The following is a 16,909-nucleotide window of genomic DNA, read 5'->3' on the forward strand; positions in this document are numbered from 1 at the left end:
AACCTCACACATTTTCTAGAAAAAATCTTGAAAATGTCTGAGCTCCAAAAGTTATGAATTTGCGAGAAAAACAACTGAGATTTCAAGATTAATTTCAGAACTTTCTAGAAAAAACTTGGAAATCTTTGAGTTTTAGAGGTTGAGAATCTTTAATTTTGAAACTCAGAAATTTCTTTAAAAAAAAAAAAGGTTTCTAGAAAATTTGACTAATCTCAAATCTTTTTAGTTTTTTGATGGAAACTTACACCTAATTTTTTTCCCCCATATAAATTGACCCAAATAAAAAAAACTGAGTGAAAAAGCAGCAAGAACAAAATTAAAACTTCCATGAGACAATCTGGAGATCCAGACCAGTTTAAAGGATGATGGGGAGGTCTGGATCACAGAAAGGAAAAAGAGGAAGTAGTTCGGAGGCGGCACTGGAGTTTAAAACCCAGGAGGCTGCGTAAAAAACATTTCTGGACGGTAAATACCTGCGGCTTACGGACTCTGATGATCCATGTTGGAGGGACGATGACGGCAGCGTGGGCCCCCAGAGAGCAGCACTCCTCTATCTGCTGCAGCATGAAGCACGTCACCTTGTTGTGATACTGAAACGGAGACGGAGAGTCAGCTGGCAGGAAGTTACCTGGAGCTTTGTGTTAACGATGTTAACTCACCGCCTGTTTGCACCAAGAGCAGCTGATGGCTACGATCTCTTTGCTGTGAAATGTAAACTTCTGCTGGAAGCCCTGTTGGTGACATGATGGAGGTACAGTTGGAGGAGCTGTCGATCTGAAACTCGCACATTTGATTCCAGTTTCCTCCTTGCACAAGTTGATATGCAAGTTGTCCATTGACCAACGGTCAGCATGACTAGAAAACTGCTAAATGAATTCATTCTTTTATTTAGATCCCCATTAGTTGCAATTTTCTGCATCTACTCTTCCTGGGGTTTCACACATTCAACACAAACAAAAAAATACATGACATACATAGATCACACGATAAATTCAAAATAAAAGAAGAAACTATAAAATAAACAAATATAATATAGACTCAATAGATCAAAAATAAATTATACAATAATGAAAAACATATTAAAGAGCATTTGCTTCAATATGTCAAGCAACACATATGCAGAAAACATACACAATCAATATAACACATAAAATTACAGAGAAATACCTTCTTAAAGCTGTTCATAATTCATACCTGTTTCACCATTTTATTTTAGAAAACTATCTGCCCTAAACTCTTGAAACAGTTTCTGATTGTAACCAGCAGCAGAAACTTCGCAGCTTCTCTGTGTTTGGTTGCTATGGCAACTCCCTCTTCTTTTAGGGAGCCTACAGCGCCGTTCCACACACCAGCCTCAAACGGTCACTGTGTACAAACTATAAGTTGTATCAGAAAAATTTCTGAACCATGAGTGTGACATTATTACTCTGATGGAAAATGGAAAAAACCCGCAAACAGTTACTTTGTAAAAACAGAAACAAGTTGTTTAAAGTTTGAATGGTTGTTTTATAAGTTGATGTGGGAAATGTTAGATTTTTTCCCTACATTTTTAAGCTACTGCCTAAAGTCATACTATTCTTATTCCTGAGACGTTCTGATGAACTTTTTGTTTTTCCAGCAATGTTGAAGGAGTAGTAAACAGAACATTCTTTAACTGCTAAATGTCCCCAAACCAGCGATAATTTTAGACAGAAAACAACTATAAGGAGAAGAACTACTGAAGGAAATTGGTAAATCTGGTTTAGAAACAGAATAAAAACTCATCCAGTCAGAAACCAACCTTCCCACACTGCCGACACTTCCCAGTCTGCCGTCTCCTGTGGACCCAGTGATGTCGAACGGCGTTGGCCTGGAGAACGAGATGTTTTTCAGAGCATTATTTACCTCAACGTTAAGTCAACGGTGGACACTTTCAGATCGTGAACATGCGCCGCTGACCTCTCGGACGGCTCGAGACGCCGGTTCCCTGAACGACGGTTTGCACCTGAAGTTAATCTGGGCAGAGGACAGAAACCTTGAGCTGGGGAGGAGAGACGTCTGAGACGAGGTGCTGACCTGGAGCTCATTTACCTTCTCCAGCTGCTCCATGCACATGACGTGCACCGAAATCTTGCAGCCAGCACATTTCATCCGTGGTACAGACTTTTGCTGGAAAAACAGATTGAGTTCACGGTGAGTCAGGGACATTTTCCCAAACCATGCTTGGGGCCCCAGAAGGCTGACAGAGTCGCTCCTCTTTTCTCGCTGACTGGGACCAAAAACAAACCAGTGGAGGTGAACTCACCAGAGACTTGGCGACGCAGTACTGTTCTCCAACATAACAGAAGTCTCCAGAAACACTGGCTTCGAACCAGATGTGTTCCCCATACTGGGCGTTCTCCTGCAACCCAAAATACACAAAATTGATTCACTGGGAACCAATCCTGAGCCAAACACAGAGTTTAGATCCCAAACTGCTGGATGATATGACTGAAAAATGTATCACTCTATAAGGCAGGGGTGTCCAAAGTGTGGCCCTGGGGCCATTTGTGGGCCTTGGAACAATTTTGGCCCTCCGGTGGGCACCTTTGTAATTTTTTTAGCATGAAACTTTAAATTACATATTATAATTTAATTCAAATTTCTCTTTAATGGAACATGTTAGGCACAAAGCATTTTTCTTTTAATAGCTGTGTTTTATAAACATCCAGTGACTTTTTAATCAAAAATAAGACGAAAACACGCATGCTGTGGTGGCGCAGGGGGTTAGCCACCCCACGTTTGGAGGCCTTAGTCCTATATAGGACGTCGCGGGTTCGAGTCCCGGTCCCGGCGACCTTTGCCGCATGTCCTTCCCGCCTCTCCTCGCCCTCTTTCCTGTCTGCCTACTGTCACAAAAAATACGAGCCACTAGCGCCGCAAGAACTCTTCGGAGAAAAAAATTTAAAAATAAGACGAAAACACATCAATTCATCTATTAAACTTGGTTAGTAGAAGAAGTGTTTTTTAAAGAAAGTTTTAATTTTGTTGCCGAGAACAGATTAAAAGATTTTCTAGACAAAATAAACAGAAAAAAAAGAGTTAGGAAACTGTCTATCGTTTTTTAAGACAAAAACATTGCCTGGAAAAAAAAGTCAGAATTTTAATTTTTTTAATATTTTTTTTAAAAAGGGAGAATTCTGAGGAAAAAAAAGAAGATTGTCTAACCCTATATTGTGTTGCATTTTTAACTGGAAAAACAATATTGCCCCCAGAGTACTTTTCATTGTGGAGTTCTGGCACATGTTGCAAAAGATTTGATATATCAGTTGATCTTAATAATTATATTTATATATTTTTGCTTCAGATATCTGAAATACTACCAAACTGGTGACTTTTGTTGTTTTAATCTTAATTTCCCCTTGAGCTACTGCACTCCTTTTCTCCTTTCACTCTACGCCAGTATTTTTTGTATTTTTAAGCAGTTATAGAATTACTTTATTCATCCCAGCAGGGAAATTATTTCCATTTTTATGAGGCAAAACCTGAAACTGCTGCTGCGCAAGTTACTCAACAGGTTGTTGCTAGGTAACCAAAGAGTCTGAAAACTCTACATGGTTCTTTAAGTGACCACGGTTTAGTTTTAGTTCCTTTTAAGGAGGGGTGGGCAACATGGACTTTGGGTTTTATCACAATATTTTGTGGAAATGATAAAAGAGAACAACTGTTGATGCTCACAAATAATTAAAAAATAAACAATAGTTATTCCAGTGAAATGTAGAAGTTCAGAAAAATTGTGACCCAGGGGATTTTTGAAGAACAATTTTGCTTCTGCACACAGAAAAAATATTGTAATGTTTGAAAACAAATTGACATTTTTTTTATTGTTCTGTTTAACAAAACTTGGAAAATACTTCAAAAACATGTACATTTTCATGGGATGGAACGATTTTGTGTCCTTTATCTATTCAGATGTTTCTAGAACGTAAACTGATGATTTTCAAAAAGTGAAACTAATGTTGAGTCTGTGTTTTATTGAATACAACTCAGCTGCGTTTCATTTCTGAATGAATGAAATGTGACTTACGCTCCAGTCGATGGTGCTGTTGGGCTGCTGAGAGTCCGTCTGTCCGGACGCATTGGACTGAGTCGCAGCGTTCTGCAGGCCCGACTTGGCGATGGCTTTCCTGAAAACGGTAGAAGAAGAAAAAACCCTCTGAGAAAGTTTCATTTGCATTGGGCGTTAAAGCAATTCAAGATTAATTGTACTAAATGTGACCAGAACTAACATCGTTTCAGTTACATAGAAATGTCTTCCCATCATTAATAAATAAAATAAAATGTATGATGTAAATTATTGGAAACACTAATTACTACAGAAGTATTGATCACTAATTTTATGCTGTGCTAAAAAAAATGCAGCCCAAACTCTTCTAAAAATAGTCCTTTAATTTCCACTGTACTGATTCCACTGAACTTCAGTGATATTCAGAGGAGCACAAGGATGTTTACCCACAGTGACAAAACAGTGCAGAGCACTAGGGGGCGCTGTTCCATATTGATTTGGTTCAATTAATAGAAAAACACATTTGGACTCCAACCAACAACACTTTGAGAGCTAATAGTGAGCCATGCTAACCTGGGCAGAGAGACATTAGACCGATATACGTAACTGTCCACCATGTTTGAACAAAGAATTATTATGCTTCTAGGTTATAATTTTACACATTTTCCCCCTGGTTGACTCAAAAGAAATGTTTTTTCTTCTGAGTCAGCTTTCAAAATTTCAAACTTTGAAGCAAAACTTTAACTTTGAGCAAGATTTTATCCGTCCTTACAGTATTTCTATATTTAGAGATTACATCATCACACATAGTCATCAGTCCAAGTTTTCACTCTCCTTGTCTTCTGTAAAATGGCAACCCCAGCAGAGTTCCGCCTGTTACCTAGCAACCCCAGCAGGGTTCCGCTTGTTACCCAACAACCCCAGTAGAGTTCTGGCCGTTACCTAGCAACCCCAGCAGAGTTCCAACATGTTTCGTCAGCTGCTTTTACCGCTGTATACACTGTACAATGGCTGCTAGAATAAACAAGAGTTTTGTTGTTGACGTACTTTTCAGAAACCACTTGCTGCATTCTTTGTTGGTATGCAGGAGGTTCTACTTTTGCTTTTCAAAGCTGTGTGGTTGTATAATTTTGCATCTGTTTGCAGCTATTTTTATGTGCCAGTGTAAACGTTGCGTTTGGGGGGGCGTGGCCAGGAGAAGCTTATTTGGATTTACAGTGACAGGAGGCCCTAAAACAGTTTAAAATAACCTATTTTGATCAGACTAAAATCTCATTATCTAAGAATGATTTAGTGATAAGTGGTAATGAATATGTTTTTTATAGACCGATCCTAAAGTGTTCAAGGAATCATAATAGATCATCTGTAAGTTCTTAGATATTTGGGTTTTCATCACACAGAGCTAAATTAGTGTGCAGACAGCAGCTGGACTACATACAGCAAGAAGGCACTCAGACTCTCCAGGCGGGAGTCATAGCTGTGGGGCCCCAGAGGGCTGAGGGGCCCGGGGCCCCTGTAGAAGGCCGGGTGGTTGAGGTAGTAGACGGAGCTCTTGCGGCAGGGCAGCGGGTGGCCTCTGCCCGGCCAGGGGCTCCCAGCCTTGGAGACGGTGGAGATCTTCCTCCTCTTCCTCTGGCTGGAGCCGCGGTAGCAGACGAACGGGGACAGGTCTCCGGCGAACACCTGGGAGGAGTTCCTGCGAAGGCAGCGAGGGGCCCGGATCAGGGGCCGTGATTGGGACAGAACATCAGGAGGCTTCCTCAGGACCTGCAGGGCGGAGGTAGAGAGGGAGGAGGTGGAGGCTTCGTCCTCCTCTTCCTCCTCAGGCAGCTGCTCCGTCGCCGACAACAGGCTGCCTTCTGATTGGCTGTTGCTGGAGTAATCGCTGCTGTCGTCGTCTCGGTCCGATTGGAGGCTGCTGGAGCGGGAAAATGCCGCTCTGTTGTTGACTCCGCCTCTCACCTCCACCTGCTGTTCCCCTGTGGGAAGCTCCAACCCCAGGCCCTCCTCGTCCTCCTCCGCCATCTGGATGAGGCTGGCCAGCAGCATGGACGGCCCCAGCAGGTGGGTGTCAATGGTCCGCAGCTTCCCCACCTTCTTCCGACACACGGCGAACCGCGGATTCAGGCTGGGCGTGGTGGTGCTGGACCGCCGGCGGCCATGCTTTCTCTTTGGCGCTGGCGGCTGGACGGTAGAGCGTCGGCGCTGGGTCAGGGCAGAGGATGGGAGGCCCACGCTGGAGCGGCGGCGGGCCTTACTGGTGGGGATGGCGACACTGGGCCGGCGCTGGCGGCAGGCGGCGGCAGGGTCCGCCTCCTGGGACGCTTCCTTCCTCCTGAAGTGACGACGGAAAAATGTGTCCATGTTGGACGTGGAGGGGTCTCCTACGGCTGTTGGTGTAGAAAATTATGCTGAATTACCGGAACTGATCTCAGTGAGAGGTAGGGGTTGGTCATATCGTTTATCGTGATAAATGATATTATCACGATAATAAGATTTTGATTTGTCGTTAATGATAATTAAAACCCCTAAAACTGTCTGAATTGTTGGGATTGTTAATGTACCAGGGCTGCACAGTAAATCAGTCATTTGGACCACTGGACCACCTCTCTCAGTAGCTGCGTTTCCATTACAGATGTGAGCAAAACTTCGTTGGTATTTCGTTAATGTCAAGAGAAACACAATTTCACAATTCCGTCGTTTCCATTAAATAAAAAACGCAATTGAAATCTGTTGGATAAATTGTATTTTTAGTAATTATCAAATATTCGTTGTATCATGTAGCCTTGTAGTTACATTTAGATAATGTTTACTTATATGCTCTTATTCTTTTACTCTTAGTATAAGTAATGTTTCTGTGTGTTAAATAACTTTGATTCCTTCCTAAAGGAATCCCTGGGAAATAGAGGTGTTAGTTGTTCCCAGCTGAGTTTTACAACCCTGGAGGAAACTCTGCTTTGTTCTTTGTGCTACAAAGCCGTTGCTTTGAAGCTATACAACGTGTCCCATTCGACGCCGTGCCTGGAGCAAGAAGGATTTAGATTGTAGATAACATGTGTTTAGTTAGTGATTATCATTTAGCGCTGCAACTATGTGAATTGTTTTCCCCTCCGCCATTTTAGAGTTGCAGCGCCCCGTGTGGCAGGGTTCCTAAAATCAATAAAACAGGGGAGCGGGAGATGTGTTTTTCAGAGCGGTAGGAGATTTGTAACTGAAAGCATATCTCTGTCTGCTCTCCTCGCGAGAACAAAGAATTTAACTCTCTTGTCTTTCCTATGTTTGTTTAAATTGTTTTAATAGGTATTTAGACCTGACAAAATCACATCCTCTATCACTTCCTGTTGTCTTTATCATTTCCACCAGTGGTAACATCCGGTTGCTGATCACATGACTGGTGTGATGCGGAAAAATGTTTCCATTGCAGTTTTGCAAAATACACTAATTTCGACACGGCCGAAAAACCGCTGGCAACAAAACGTTTCTCAAAATTGCCATTTCTATGAAGCGAATTTATTTTTGTAATTCCAGTTTGCAGAAATGTAAGAATCAGAGGTTAAGGATGGTTGTAAACGGCATAATGGAGGAGCATTGTTGTGACAACTTGCTGAAGTCAGTGTCAGAAGATTAGAACCTTCTTAAAGAGACAGAGGTCCATTTTTCAAGGGGTCTAATTGCAACATCAAGTTTCTTTTAATTTATTAACCACTAATCGATTAATCAAATTAAAAATTAGATTTAATTTAACCATTTTTCATGCAATATTAGAAATGCATTAAATAAAGACAACTGTGTTTTTATCCTGAATGCAAAATTTATATAATTTTTATACAGTTTTGGCTTAATTACCGTTCTTAATGTGTTGGGTTTTTTCATCAAATGCCCTTTTTTGAGTCTGTACACTCCAACTGTTAATTGATTACTAAATGAGTTGACGATTATTTCAATAATCGATTAATCACAATTAATCTGATTAATCATTCCTGCCCTACTTGATTATGCTTTAAAATGTCACCATGTGCCTGGAAGATATGTCATGCTGCCTCTTTAAGGCTGGTTAATCCACAGGTAAATGACCTGACATGTTATATGTCCAACAGGTTCACTTTAAACTCACATCTCAGCAGACTGCAGGACCAGGCAGCTTCTTTCTCCTCTTTTCTGTCTCTTCTGTTAAGGAAGTTTGTGTGGTTTGGTGAAACCGGACTGAACATCATTTATCTGCAGAATTTCCCCTGAAATCTTTGAACTATTTTCTGTGGAAGCAGAGGACGGTCTACCTCCTCTTGGTGGCGACAGCAGCCCTCTGACTGCTCGGTTCATTCAGGCTGAATAAAGGTCTCCTCATGTTACAGAAGCACCTGGAGCATGAATTATAAATCGCTCACGGGAAGTGAGGCTTTCACTCCTCAGGAGAATCAGCACGACAACAGGAAGCCGTCATCGCCTTAAACCACAACTGTAATTAAAGCCACGACAACCTGCTGCGTTCCAGGCCTCCGAACAGAAAACATCAGGAATCTGAATCTGAAACGTCACCGTCACCGGTCTGAATGCTTAGGCTGAGGCTCGATGATCCAAACATCACCATCCATCACTGCAAAAACAAAAACTTACCAAGTACTTTTGGTTCTAGTTTCTCATGCAAATATCTCAGTACACTTGAAATAAAACAAAACTAACTTTTAAGTAACTTTTCAACAATATACAGAAGCTTGTTTTCAGTAAATAATACCTTAAAGTAGTTTTTTTTAAGTACTTGTTCCACTATCAGATTATTTTTTCTAAATGTCATAAGTGAAATAATCTGTCAGTGGAACTAGTACATTTTATCAATGTTAAGGTATTTACCGAAAACAAGCTCCCGTATCTTCCAAAAAACACTACAGAAGCTTATTTTTGGAAGCTCCTGTATTTCAAGTTAGTGCACATGAAATATGAGAAAACTAAGATATTGTCATTAGACACTAAACCAAAATACTTGGTAAAAAATTTGTGTTTTTACAGTGCATCGAGAAACTTTGAGCCTCTGTACAGAAGTCAAAACCTCAAAAATCAAACAGAAATTTGTCTGAAAAAAACACACAAATGGTGAAAAAATGGTTAATAGAAGAAAAAACTACAAAGAGAGACAGAAAAAGTCCATAAAAAACAGCAAAACGCCCAAAGAACCCAAAAGAACCAACCCAGAAAGAAGCTAAACAAGCTCCAAAACAATGCAAAAACATGCATCATGAAAACTGACAGAAAGGATGGCAACAAAACAATCAGAATTAAAGAAAACAACCCAGAGAAGTATAAATTAGAAAAAACAAGATGTGAAACAAACTAAAATCAAGTTAAAGGAAACAAAATAATCTGAATGGATTATCTTTAAGAGGACAGAACAAACAAAAAGAGCTAAACGTCCAAACAGACGAGTCAACAGAAACACGGGAGGAACCTGGACGACAAATCGCTACTTCCTGTTCTGCCAGCCTTGCTCCACCTTTAGAGAGGGTCACCAGTATTACCAGTGTTCCCAGTATTCCCAGTGTGTCTGCAGCAGTGGGTGTGATCCCTGATCCCTGCTGTGTTTCCTCGACTGGCGGCTCCAGCAGATTAGCAGGAAGACGTTACGTGAGCGTCTGCTGGCAGATTATCAGGGACAGCAGCTATTTATAGACCCTCATCTTCTTCACCGTCACTCTGCAGCCTCACCTGTTACTCGTCTCACCTGCTCCCCATCTCACCTGTTACCCGTCTCACCTGCTCCCCATCTCACCTGTTACCCGTCTCACCTGCTCCCCGTCTCACCTGTTACCGGTCTCACCTGCTCCCTGTCTCACCTGCTCCCCGTCTCACTTGTTCTCTAGCTCGTTATCTGTCTCACCTGGTAACTATCTCATATGATAATTATCTAAACTGTCATCTGTACCTCTGGTTAGCTTCCTCACCTGGTAACTGTCTCACACTTTACCTATTTCACCAGTCACACGTCTCACCTGGTAGCCATCTAAACCTTTCACATGGCTTTCTTGTCACCTGTTCCAACCATTACCTGTGTCGAATGGTACCGTCTCACCTGTTAACTATCTCACCTGACACATGGCTTAATTCTCACCTGTTCCAACAATTACCCATCTCACCTGTAGACTATGTTTGTTTCGGGTCCAAAACCGCAACATTTGTTACATTTGTCAGGTGGTGCGGTTCACTTTCACATTGCATTGTGTCAAATGATTCCAACTTATTTACAAAGTTGTTTCCATCCTTGCCTGTGGGGGCGCTGCACCAAGAAACATTAAAGGAAACCAGATAAAAACCTCAAAAGAAGACACTGAGCGCAACTTCCTTGCACTTTTCAGAAGTTTCTAAAAGCGATTGATGCTACTAACTGGTTATAATAAATAATTTGTATGAAGAAAAATCTTTGCTACAAAAAGAAAACCAAGCTAATCTATGAATACTTTCACAATAATATACCTCAAATTGTGTTTGTATTTATGATTCCCAGCTTCATTTGTACATATTTCACACACACCGTTTAACATTTTGCATTGCTGCTGCTGCTGTGTAAAATATAATTCAATCCTAAGATTAATAATCTGTAGTGCGATGAAATATAAAGCTCTGAATTCTGTGTCACATGTGGGAGATTTTTTCTGCACGAGGCAGAGCTTGTTTCCATACATTTGCATGTTTCACATCGCCTCTCTTGTTTTCTGCCTCTGTATTAGAAAGCTGGGACGCTCTGCTTTGCCTCGACATTTTTCCAGGCGTCTGGATCGTTATCTGCAGTAGCATGAAACCAAACAGTTTTATCAAACAGTCAACTAAACGCCGGCTGCTTTTTAATTATAAAACCATTGTTGCCTCGGTAGCTGACGAAGCTGCTAACGTCTGATGATGAAGATGAATGCACTTTATAAATTATATTTTACATTAAAAACTATATTTTTTTATTTTTACTGTTTAATAGAACAAATATTGAAGTTTTGGACTTTTTTCATCTTAATTTTTGTATTAAAATAACTGAGAATCATCTCTATCTGCAAAGTTTGTGAACACAGGAAATTTGGTTTCATCTTGCTCTCAATTAAGATATTTTGTTAAACCAGCAGGAACTGTTGCTAAATTCAACAGGTTTCCACTTTGCTCTCAATGAATACATTTTAAATATAAATATATAAGAAGGGAAACAAATTAAAAACTTTAAAATAATTACACTTTTTTTTTTATTTAAAGTTTTTAAAAGAATTTACCATTCGTTTCCTGAGGAAGGACTTTCAGCTCTGTGTTGCTAAATTTACTTCAGATTTTTTCTTGTTTCCAAACCAAGTTTCTTATAAAACCCAGAAATAATCATTTTTAAAACATGAGACAAGATTTGAAAGTCAAACTTTCCGATTTTAAGCAAATATTTTGTATCCTGATTCATTAAAATTAAAAATAGCAACGTTACAGGAGCAGCAGCGACAGTTTTAAGGGTTTGATCGTATCGGGAATGTTTTCTGGCAGCAAACAGGAGCATCAGAAGATCAGGAGAGGAAATCTGAGCCTAATCTGAGAGCAATCTGTCTCATTAAAGCCGAGATCGATCCGCCAAGAGGCAGAAACACCGGCTGAGGTGGTCCAGTGGTTTTAAAATAAATCAAAACACCAAACAACAACAGAATAAAAGAAAAGCGGCGGATCTTCGCAGCTGAATACAACCTGACAGGCGGCGGAGAGATGCTGAGTCCTGCGCAGATGGAGACCAGAGGCAGCACTGCGTGAACGCACAGCAAGCGGCCGGTTTAAATGAACTCTGCGGGCTGAAAACTGCAGCTTCACCTCAGCTTCCCTCCTCTGAGCCGAGCCGCTGATCCAGGACCAGCTCTCTGCTTCACATGTAAATAACCCAAACTCATCCCGATTTAGCTTCCTGGCAGAGGAGACCAGAGCTGATCCAGGATCAGGTTTATGTTTGTACCCAGAGCGGTAAGCAAGTCACCAACAACTGATCCAGGACCAGTTAACTTGTGAACCGCTTAATAGAAATGATCTAAACGAGGCCCAATTAAGATCATGAATGTTCCCAAAGGTCCGTTTGAGCCAGAATGAGTTGATAAAAACCCAGCAAACTGCACAAATATTAAGCTGTCAGTACCTTCAATTTAAAGGTGACCTATTTTACTTCCTTGAACAGATTAGAACAGGTCTGTGGTGGTACAAAATATGTTGATTAAATTTTTTGCACAAAATCATTTGTAGATGATCAGATTTTAGTTTAATCAGCTCTGCCTACTTTGAGCTGTTTTAGGGCGTCTTGTCTCTTTAAATCCAAATAAGCTGCTGCTGGCCACGCCCCCCAACTCGACTTACACACGAATGAAAATGGCTGCAGACAGATGCGCACGTCTACAACCATACACCTTTGAAAAGCAGAAGTGCACAACCAACAAGAATGCAGCAAGTAGTTTCTGGATAGTAAGTCAACAACAAAACACTTGTCTTTTCCAGCAGCCATTGTACAACAGTAAAACCAGCTGAACAAACGTGCTGGAGTTCAGCTTGGGTTGCTAGGTAACGGATGGAACTCTTCTGGGGTTGCTAGGTAACGGCGCAGTGCCTGCCGATTTGCTATGTTTTATTGGTTTCATTTTCCACAAACCAAAACACATGAACTTATCGACAACAAAAAGGCTAGATGTTTTATTAAGTGCTTGTACTGTTTTTAGAATCAGTAGAAGCTCAAATATAAAAACATGGAAAACATGAATTTTCAATAAATATCCAACATCTTTTCACATTGATCAGTCCCTCCAGGATTTTGCGATTGTTTTTGTGAATTTTTTTTTGCAATCAAAATCACGGATTTTGTGGTGCTAATTTAGTGATATAAGTAATTTTGCAATATTAGCGCTTATATGACAGTAAATGTAACTTTTTGATAGATCATGGAATATAACTTGACATCAAGTAATACAAAGGCAGCAGTGCAGAAGAAGTCAGAAATATTGCCACCTACAGGTGGGAGTTAGCCTCAATTAAACTTTTAATAATTTTAATAAATTCACAGACAGAAAAAATGCAGGGATCTGTTGATTTTTTGTGAATTTCTCAGCGGCTGATCCAGGACCAGCTGATCTGCAGCTGCTTTTTATAAATTGCTCTTCAGTAGAGATGAATAGAGCCGCCGGCCGCTCCAGCGACTCCTCATTAACACTTCAAGGCCAAAGCGCACTGCTACATTATGGATCCAATTAGGGAGAAAAATGACAGGAAGCGAGGCCGCATGTTAATCTGTCCAAACACGACGTCTGACTCACGGCTCGTCTTCCTGCAGACAGGACGGGCTGATCGCGGGTTAATTAGAGACTCTGATTCTGGTCCTGGTTCTGCTTCTAGATCAGCTGATCTGATTGTTTTAAGGCAGAAAACAACAAACTGAATTCAGGATGCTGTGAAAACGAAGCTGCGCGATCAGACGATCATATTGATTACAAATCCCCCCCCACACACCAATTCACTCCTCCTCCTAGTCTGTAGGAGGAGAAACTCAAAGATTCCTCAGACATGTATGAAAGAATAAAATCAACACTCCAGGTATGTTTTTAATGAGGGAGTAACATTGGAAACACGAGCAAAGCTCAAAAAAGTCGACGATTAAACCTGAAGGTGCTTCCACATAACAGAATGAAAATATTTAACATTTTGATTATAAAAATATTCTGTGTATTTTGCTGTTTATCCTGGCAAGTATTTTTCATTTTTTATGTTTTTTAAGAAGTTTGATTCCCACTTTCTGCAGTAGATATAAACCAAAGCCAGAACCTGTGATTCGTTCAGTTAAAACCTCAACCTATGCATAAACAAACTAACCATTTTATGCTAGTTGTGTGGGTTTTCTTTAAGATATAATCTTATTTTTTTTGGTTTAGTTTCTTTTTGTTTTACAGCTGGGAGATAAACCAGTTTCATATGATTCCAGATGTTCTGTCTGAAGCTCTGCCCTGTTTAACTGATGATAAACACCTTCAGTTTTTGCATCCTGATCGTAAAACAGCGAGCTCTGCTTCGTCCGCAGGCAGCAGGAATTCATTTGAGATTCTCTTCTCGCTCCTATGTTTCAATTAGAGGACAGATTTGAAACCTGGAAGAGGCTTAAAAGATCAGCAGCTCCCATTGGGTCGCCTCCTTCTGCTGCCTGGACAGATTAGCGTCAGCTGCTAACAGGAAGGTGTGACTCTCAGATCCTTTCCTGTGCAACACTTCTCTGGGAAAAATGGGAATTTACTTCTTATAAGACAAAAATGTTTCAGATTAAAAAACAACACTGAAGAAACTAGGATTGGAAATTGAGTTAGCGAGAAGTTGGTTTTAAACATTTTGGATGTTAAATATATGCAGAAAGTCTGAAACAAGCTGGTATTCTCTCCAAGAACTTCTTCAAAGTTCAGTTCATAGAAATTAAATTTCACAATAAATTAAAACTAGCTCAATAATTTCCATTTGTGTGATTTATTGTTTTTCTATCAGGAACTGGATGATAAAAATCCTCAGTCTGGTGCTTTGGTCTCAACTAACCCTTATTTTAAAATATTATTTTGTTTATAGAGACTTAAACATTAATTTTATTTATTGTTTCTGTTTATATTGGATGTTTAAAAAGCTTTCCAGTTCCAGTGTTAAAAATGTTCATTAGAATTTAAAATTTATTGATCTTGGAGAATGTTTTCCTGCGTTATTATTGTGCCATTATCATATTACTTGAAGATGGTCTCAAAACAACAATATTATCGTTTATCGCGACAATTCCTAGGACAATTTATTGTCCAGCAAAATTTGTTATCATGACAGACGTAGTTCAGCTTAAACTTTTTACAACATCAATTCAACATTCAGAAAACGTTCATTCCTCATGACGCCACCTGTTTTTGTTAAAGCGCACCAGTCGCAGTTTCACCAGACCAAGAACAGCAGATAAAGGTCCAGAAAAATTAAAAATTTTGCTGGATGATAAAATGTCCCAAAATTTATTGCACTAAGTAATAATATTATTGTTTTAGAAACAATTTTCAACTGATATCATGGAATAATGCAAGTTCACCCTCTAAAAGATTAATAAATATTAATTTTGTATCAAACACTCTACACTGGAAGTTTTCTATACAAGATAATAAAACCAAAAACAATAAATAAAAAGGAGATAAAAAGGCACAAAACTGAAATCATATTTAAAATGGGTCCGGATGAAGCAAAATTATGTCAGAATAGAAATGATCAAGCTTATTTTAATTTATCATGTGATTAATAGATTGCTTAAGCACTAACACTTAAAAATGCTGATATAAATTTAATTGTAAAAATTATTGTTTACATCAGTGTAAAACAAAATGTAGATTTGTTTTCCCTTTAGAGATAAAGAACAGTGGTGAAGAGTATAAATCTAAACATTTCTTATCCTGAATATTTCCACACACAAACACGCAATGTCAAATTTATTTTTATAGCACCTTTTAAAAAAAGGTTTGAAATTGCACCAAAGTGTTGTACAAAAACAATAACACAATAGAATAAGTTGATAAAAAGAGAAACAGAAAAAAATCATAATACAAAAAAGACTAATAATAAGTAAATAAAATAAAAATAAGACATCAAACAGAAAAGTTATAGTACCAGGTCTCAATTAAATGCCACCGAATAAAAATAAGTTTTTAGAAGTGATTCCGAAATGATCCAGGCGGCTCTGATCCAGACTTTTAAGATGATGAAACCCTTTTCCTCACTATGAACCTCATCTGTATCCGGTGCCCCTTAATGCGGCTGTATCCAGTTGCAGGGAAACTGATCCCAGATCAGGTGAGAGTGATGGATCGGCTTTCTGATCCAGTCAGACGGGAGACAAACCACTGAGGAGTCACTTCAGATCCGCAGCTATAAGGGTTTAATAAAAACAGAACCGGCTTTCTCCTTCCTGCCTCCCGGGTTTGTTTTGCAGTTTTTGTCCCTGTGCTGCCATCTAGTGGTCAAACGAGTTACAGCCCATCAGCTCGGAGCGTGGAGGTGTTCCTGGTTCCTTTCCATCCTCTCCTCTCCTCCTCGGAGTCTCGGCCTCCCCTCCGGACCCGGCTATTTTTAGAAACAGGGCAGCGAGTGACAAAGATAGTCCAGGAAGTGGGTCTGTGTAATCCCTGGGTTCTGACGGCCTCACACACGCTGTAATGGGGTCAGAGGTTGTTCTGCGGGTCCGTCCCGCTCCGATGGACCTCATCTGCAGAGACGGTTCTGACTCTTATCTCAAAGAGGCGAGTTGGTGCAGTAACCCAGTTCCTCTTATAGCAGAGAAAACCACCAGCACACACACACACGCCAACACACACACACACACACACACCCACACACACACTTATATTTCTGACCGTATTAGGAAATTACAGTAACCTCCATTTGCTTTTTTATTTCTCTTTGCTCTTCACCATGACTGACACTTACCCTTAAATAGGAAGGAAGAAAGGAAAGATAAGAAAGAGAAAAAAAAGATAGGGAGGTAAGACAGAAAAAAGGACAGAAAGAAAAAGGAAGACAGTGAAAGAGAGATAAAGGCAGAGAAAGAGAGAAAGGAAAAGAGAAAGAGGAAAAAATAGAGAGAAATAGTAAAAAAAGAATGAAATAAAGAAAGAGAAAGAAAGAATGAAACAGATGGAAAAAGAGACAGAATCTGAATATGTTCTAATTCAGAAATTTATCTGTGAATCTGTTCAGATTGGAATTTTGATTAGATTCTGCAGTCAGTTCATAGTCAGAATTCTGTACAAAGTCTGAAATCTGTTCAGGAATCTATTCAATGTCCTAATTTTGATCAGAATCTGGAATCAGTTCACAGTCATATATTGATTCAGAATCTGGACTCTGTTTAGGAAT

General features: G+C 39.8%; 1 protein-coding gene across 3 annotated transcripts in view; it reads right to left on the bottom strand.

Moving 5' to 3' along the window:
* The window catches only part of dgkzb (diacylglycerol kinase, zeta b), a 58,631-nt gene that overhangs the window by 23,833 nt on the left and 17,889 nt on the right, over window positions 1-16,909 (bottom strand). For 2 of the 3 annotated variants that reach the window (XM_028039224.1, XM_028039213.1), the window contains exons 1-8: window positions 5,463-6,738; window positions 4,046-4,145; window positions 2,285-2,380; window positions 2,071-2,148; window positions 1,939-1,995; window positions 1,781-1,849; window positions 660-731; window positions 474-590 (exon numbers count right to left, since the gene is read on the bottom strand). In XM_028039224.1, coding sequence (XP_027895025.1) covers window positions 474-590; window positions 660-731; window positions 1,781-1,849; window positions 1,939-1,995; window positions 2,071-2,148; window positions 2,285-2,380; window positions 4,046-4,145; window positions 5,463-6,388 — 1,515 coding nt within the window. In that variant the 5' untranslated portion in view covers window positions 6,389-6,738. Of the gene's footprint in view, window positions 1-473; window positions 591-659; window positions 732-1,780; window positions 1,850-1,938; window positions 1,996-2,070; window positions 2,149-2,284; window positions 2,381-4,045; window positions 4,146-5,462; window positions 6,739-16,909 lie in introns of those variants that run through there. The other variant, XM_028039232.1, reaches the window with a different exon arrangement.

This window comes from Xiphophorus couchianus, chromosome 2 (assembly GCF_001444195.1).
Source record: "Xiphophorus couchianus chromosome 2, X_couchianus-1.0, whole genome shotgun sequence".
NCBI classification, from domain to species: Eukaryota; Metazoa; Chordata; class Actinopteri; order Cyprinodontiformes; family Poeciliidae; genus Xiphophorus; species Xiphophorus couchianus.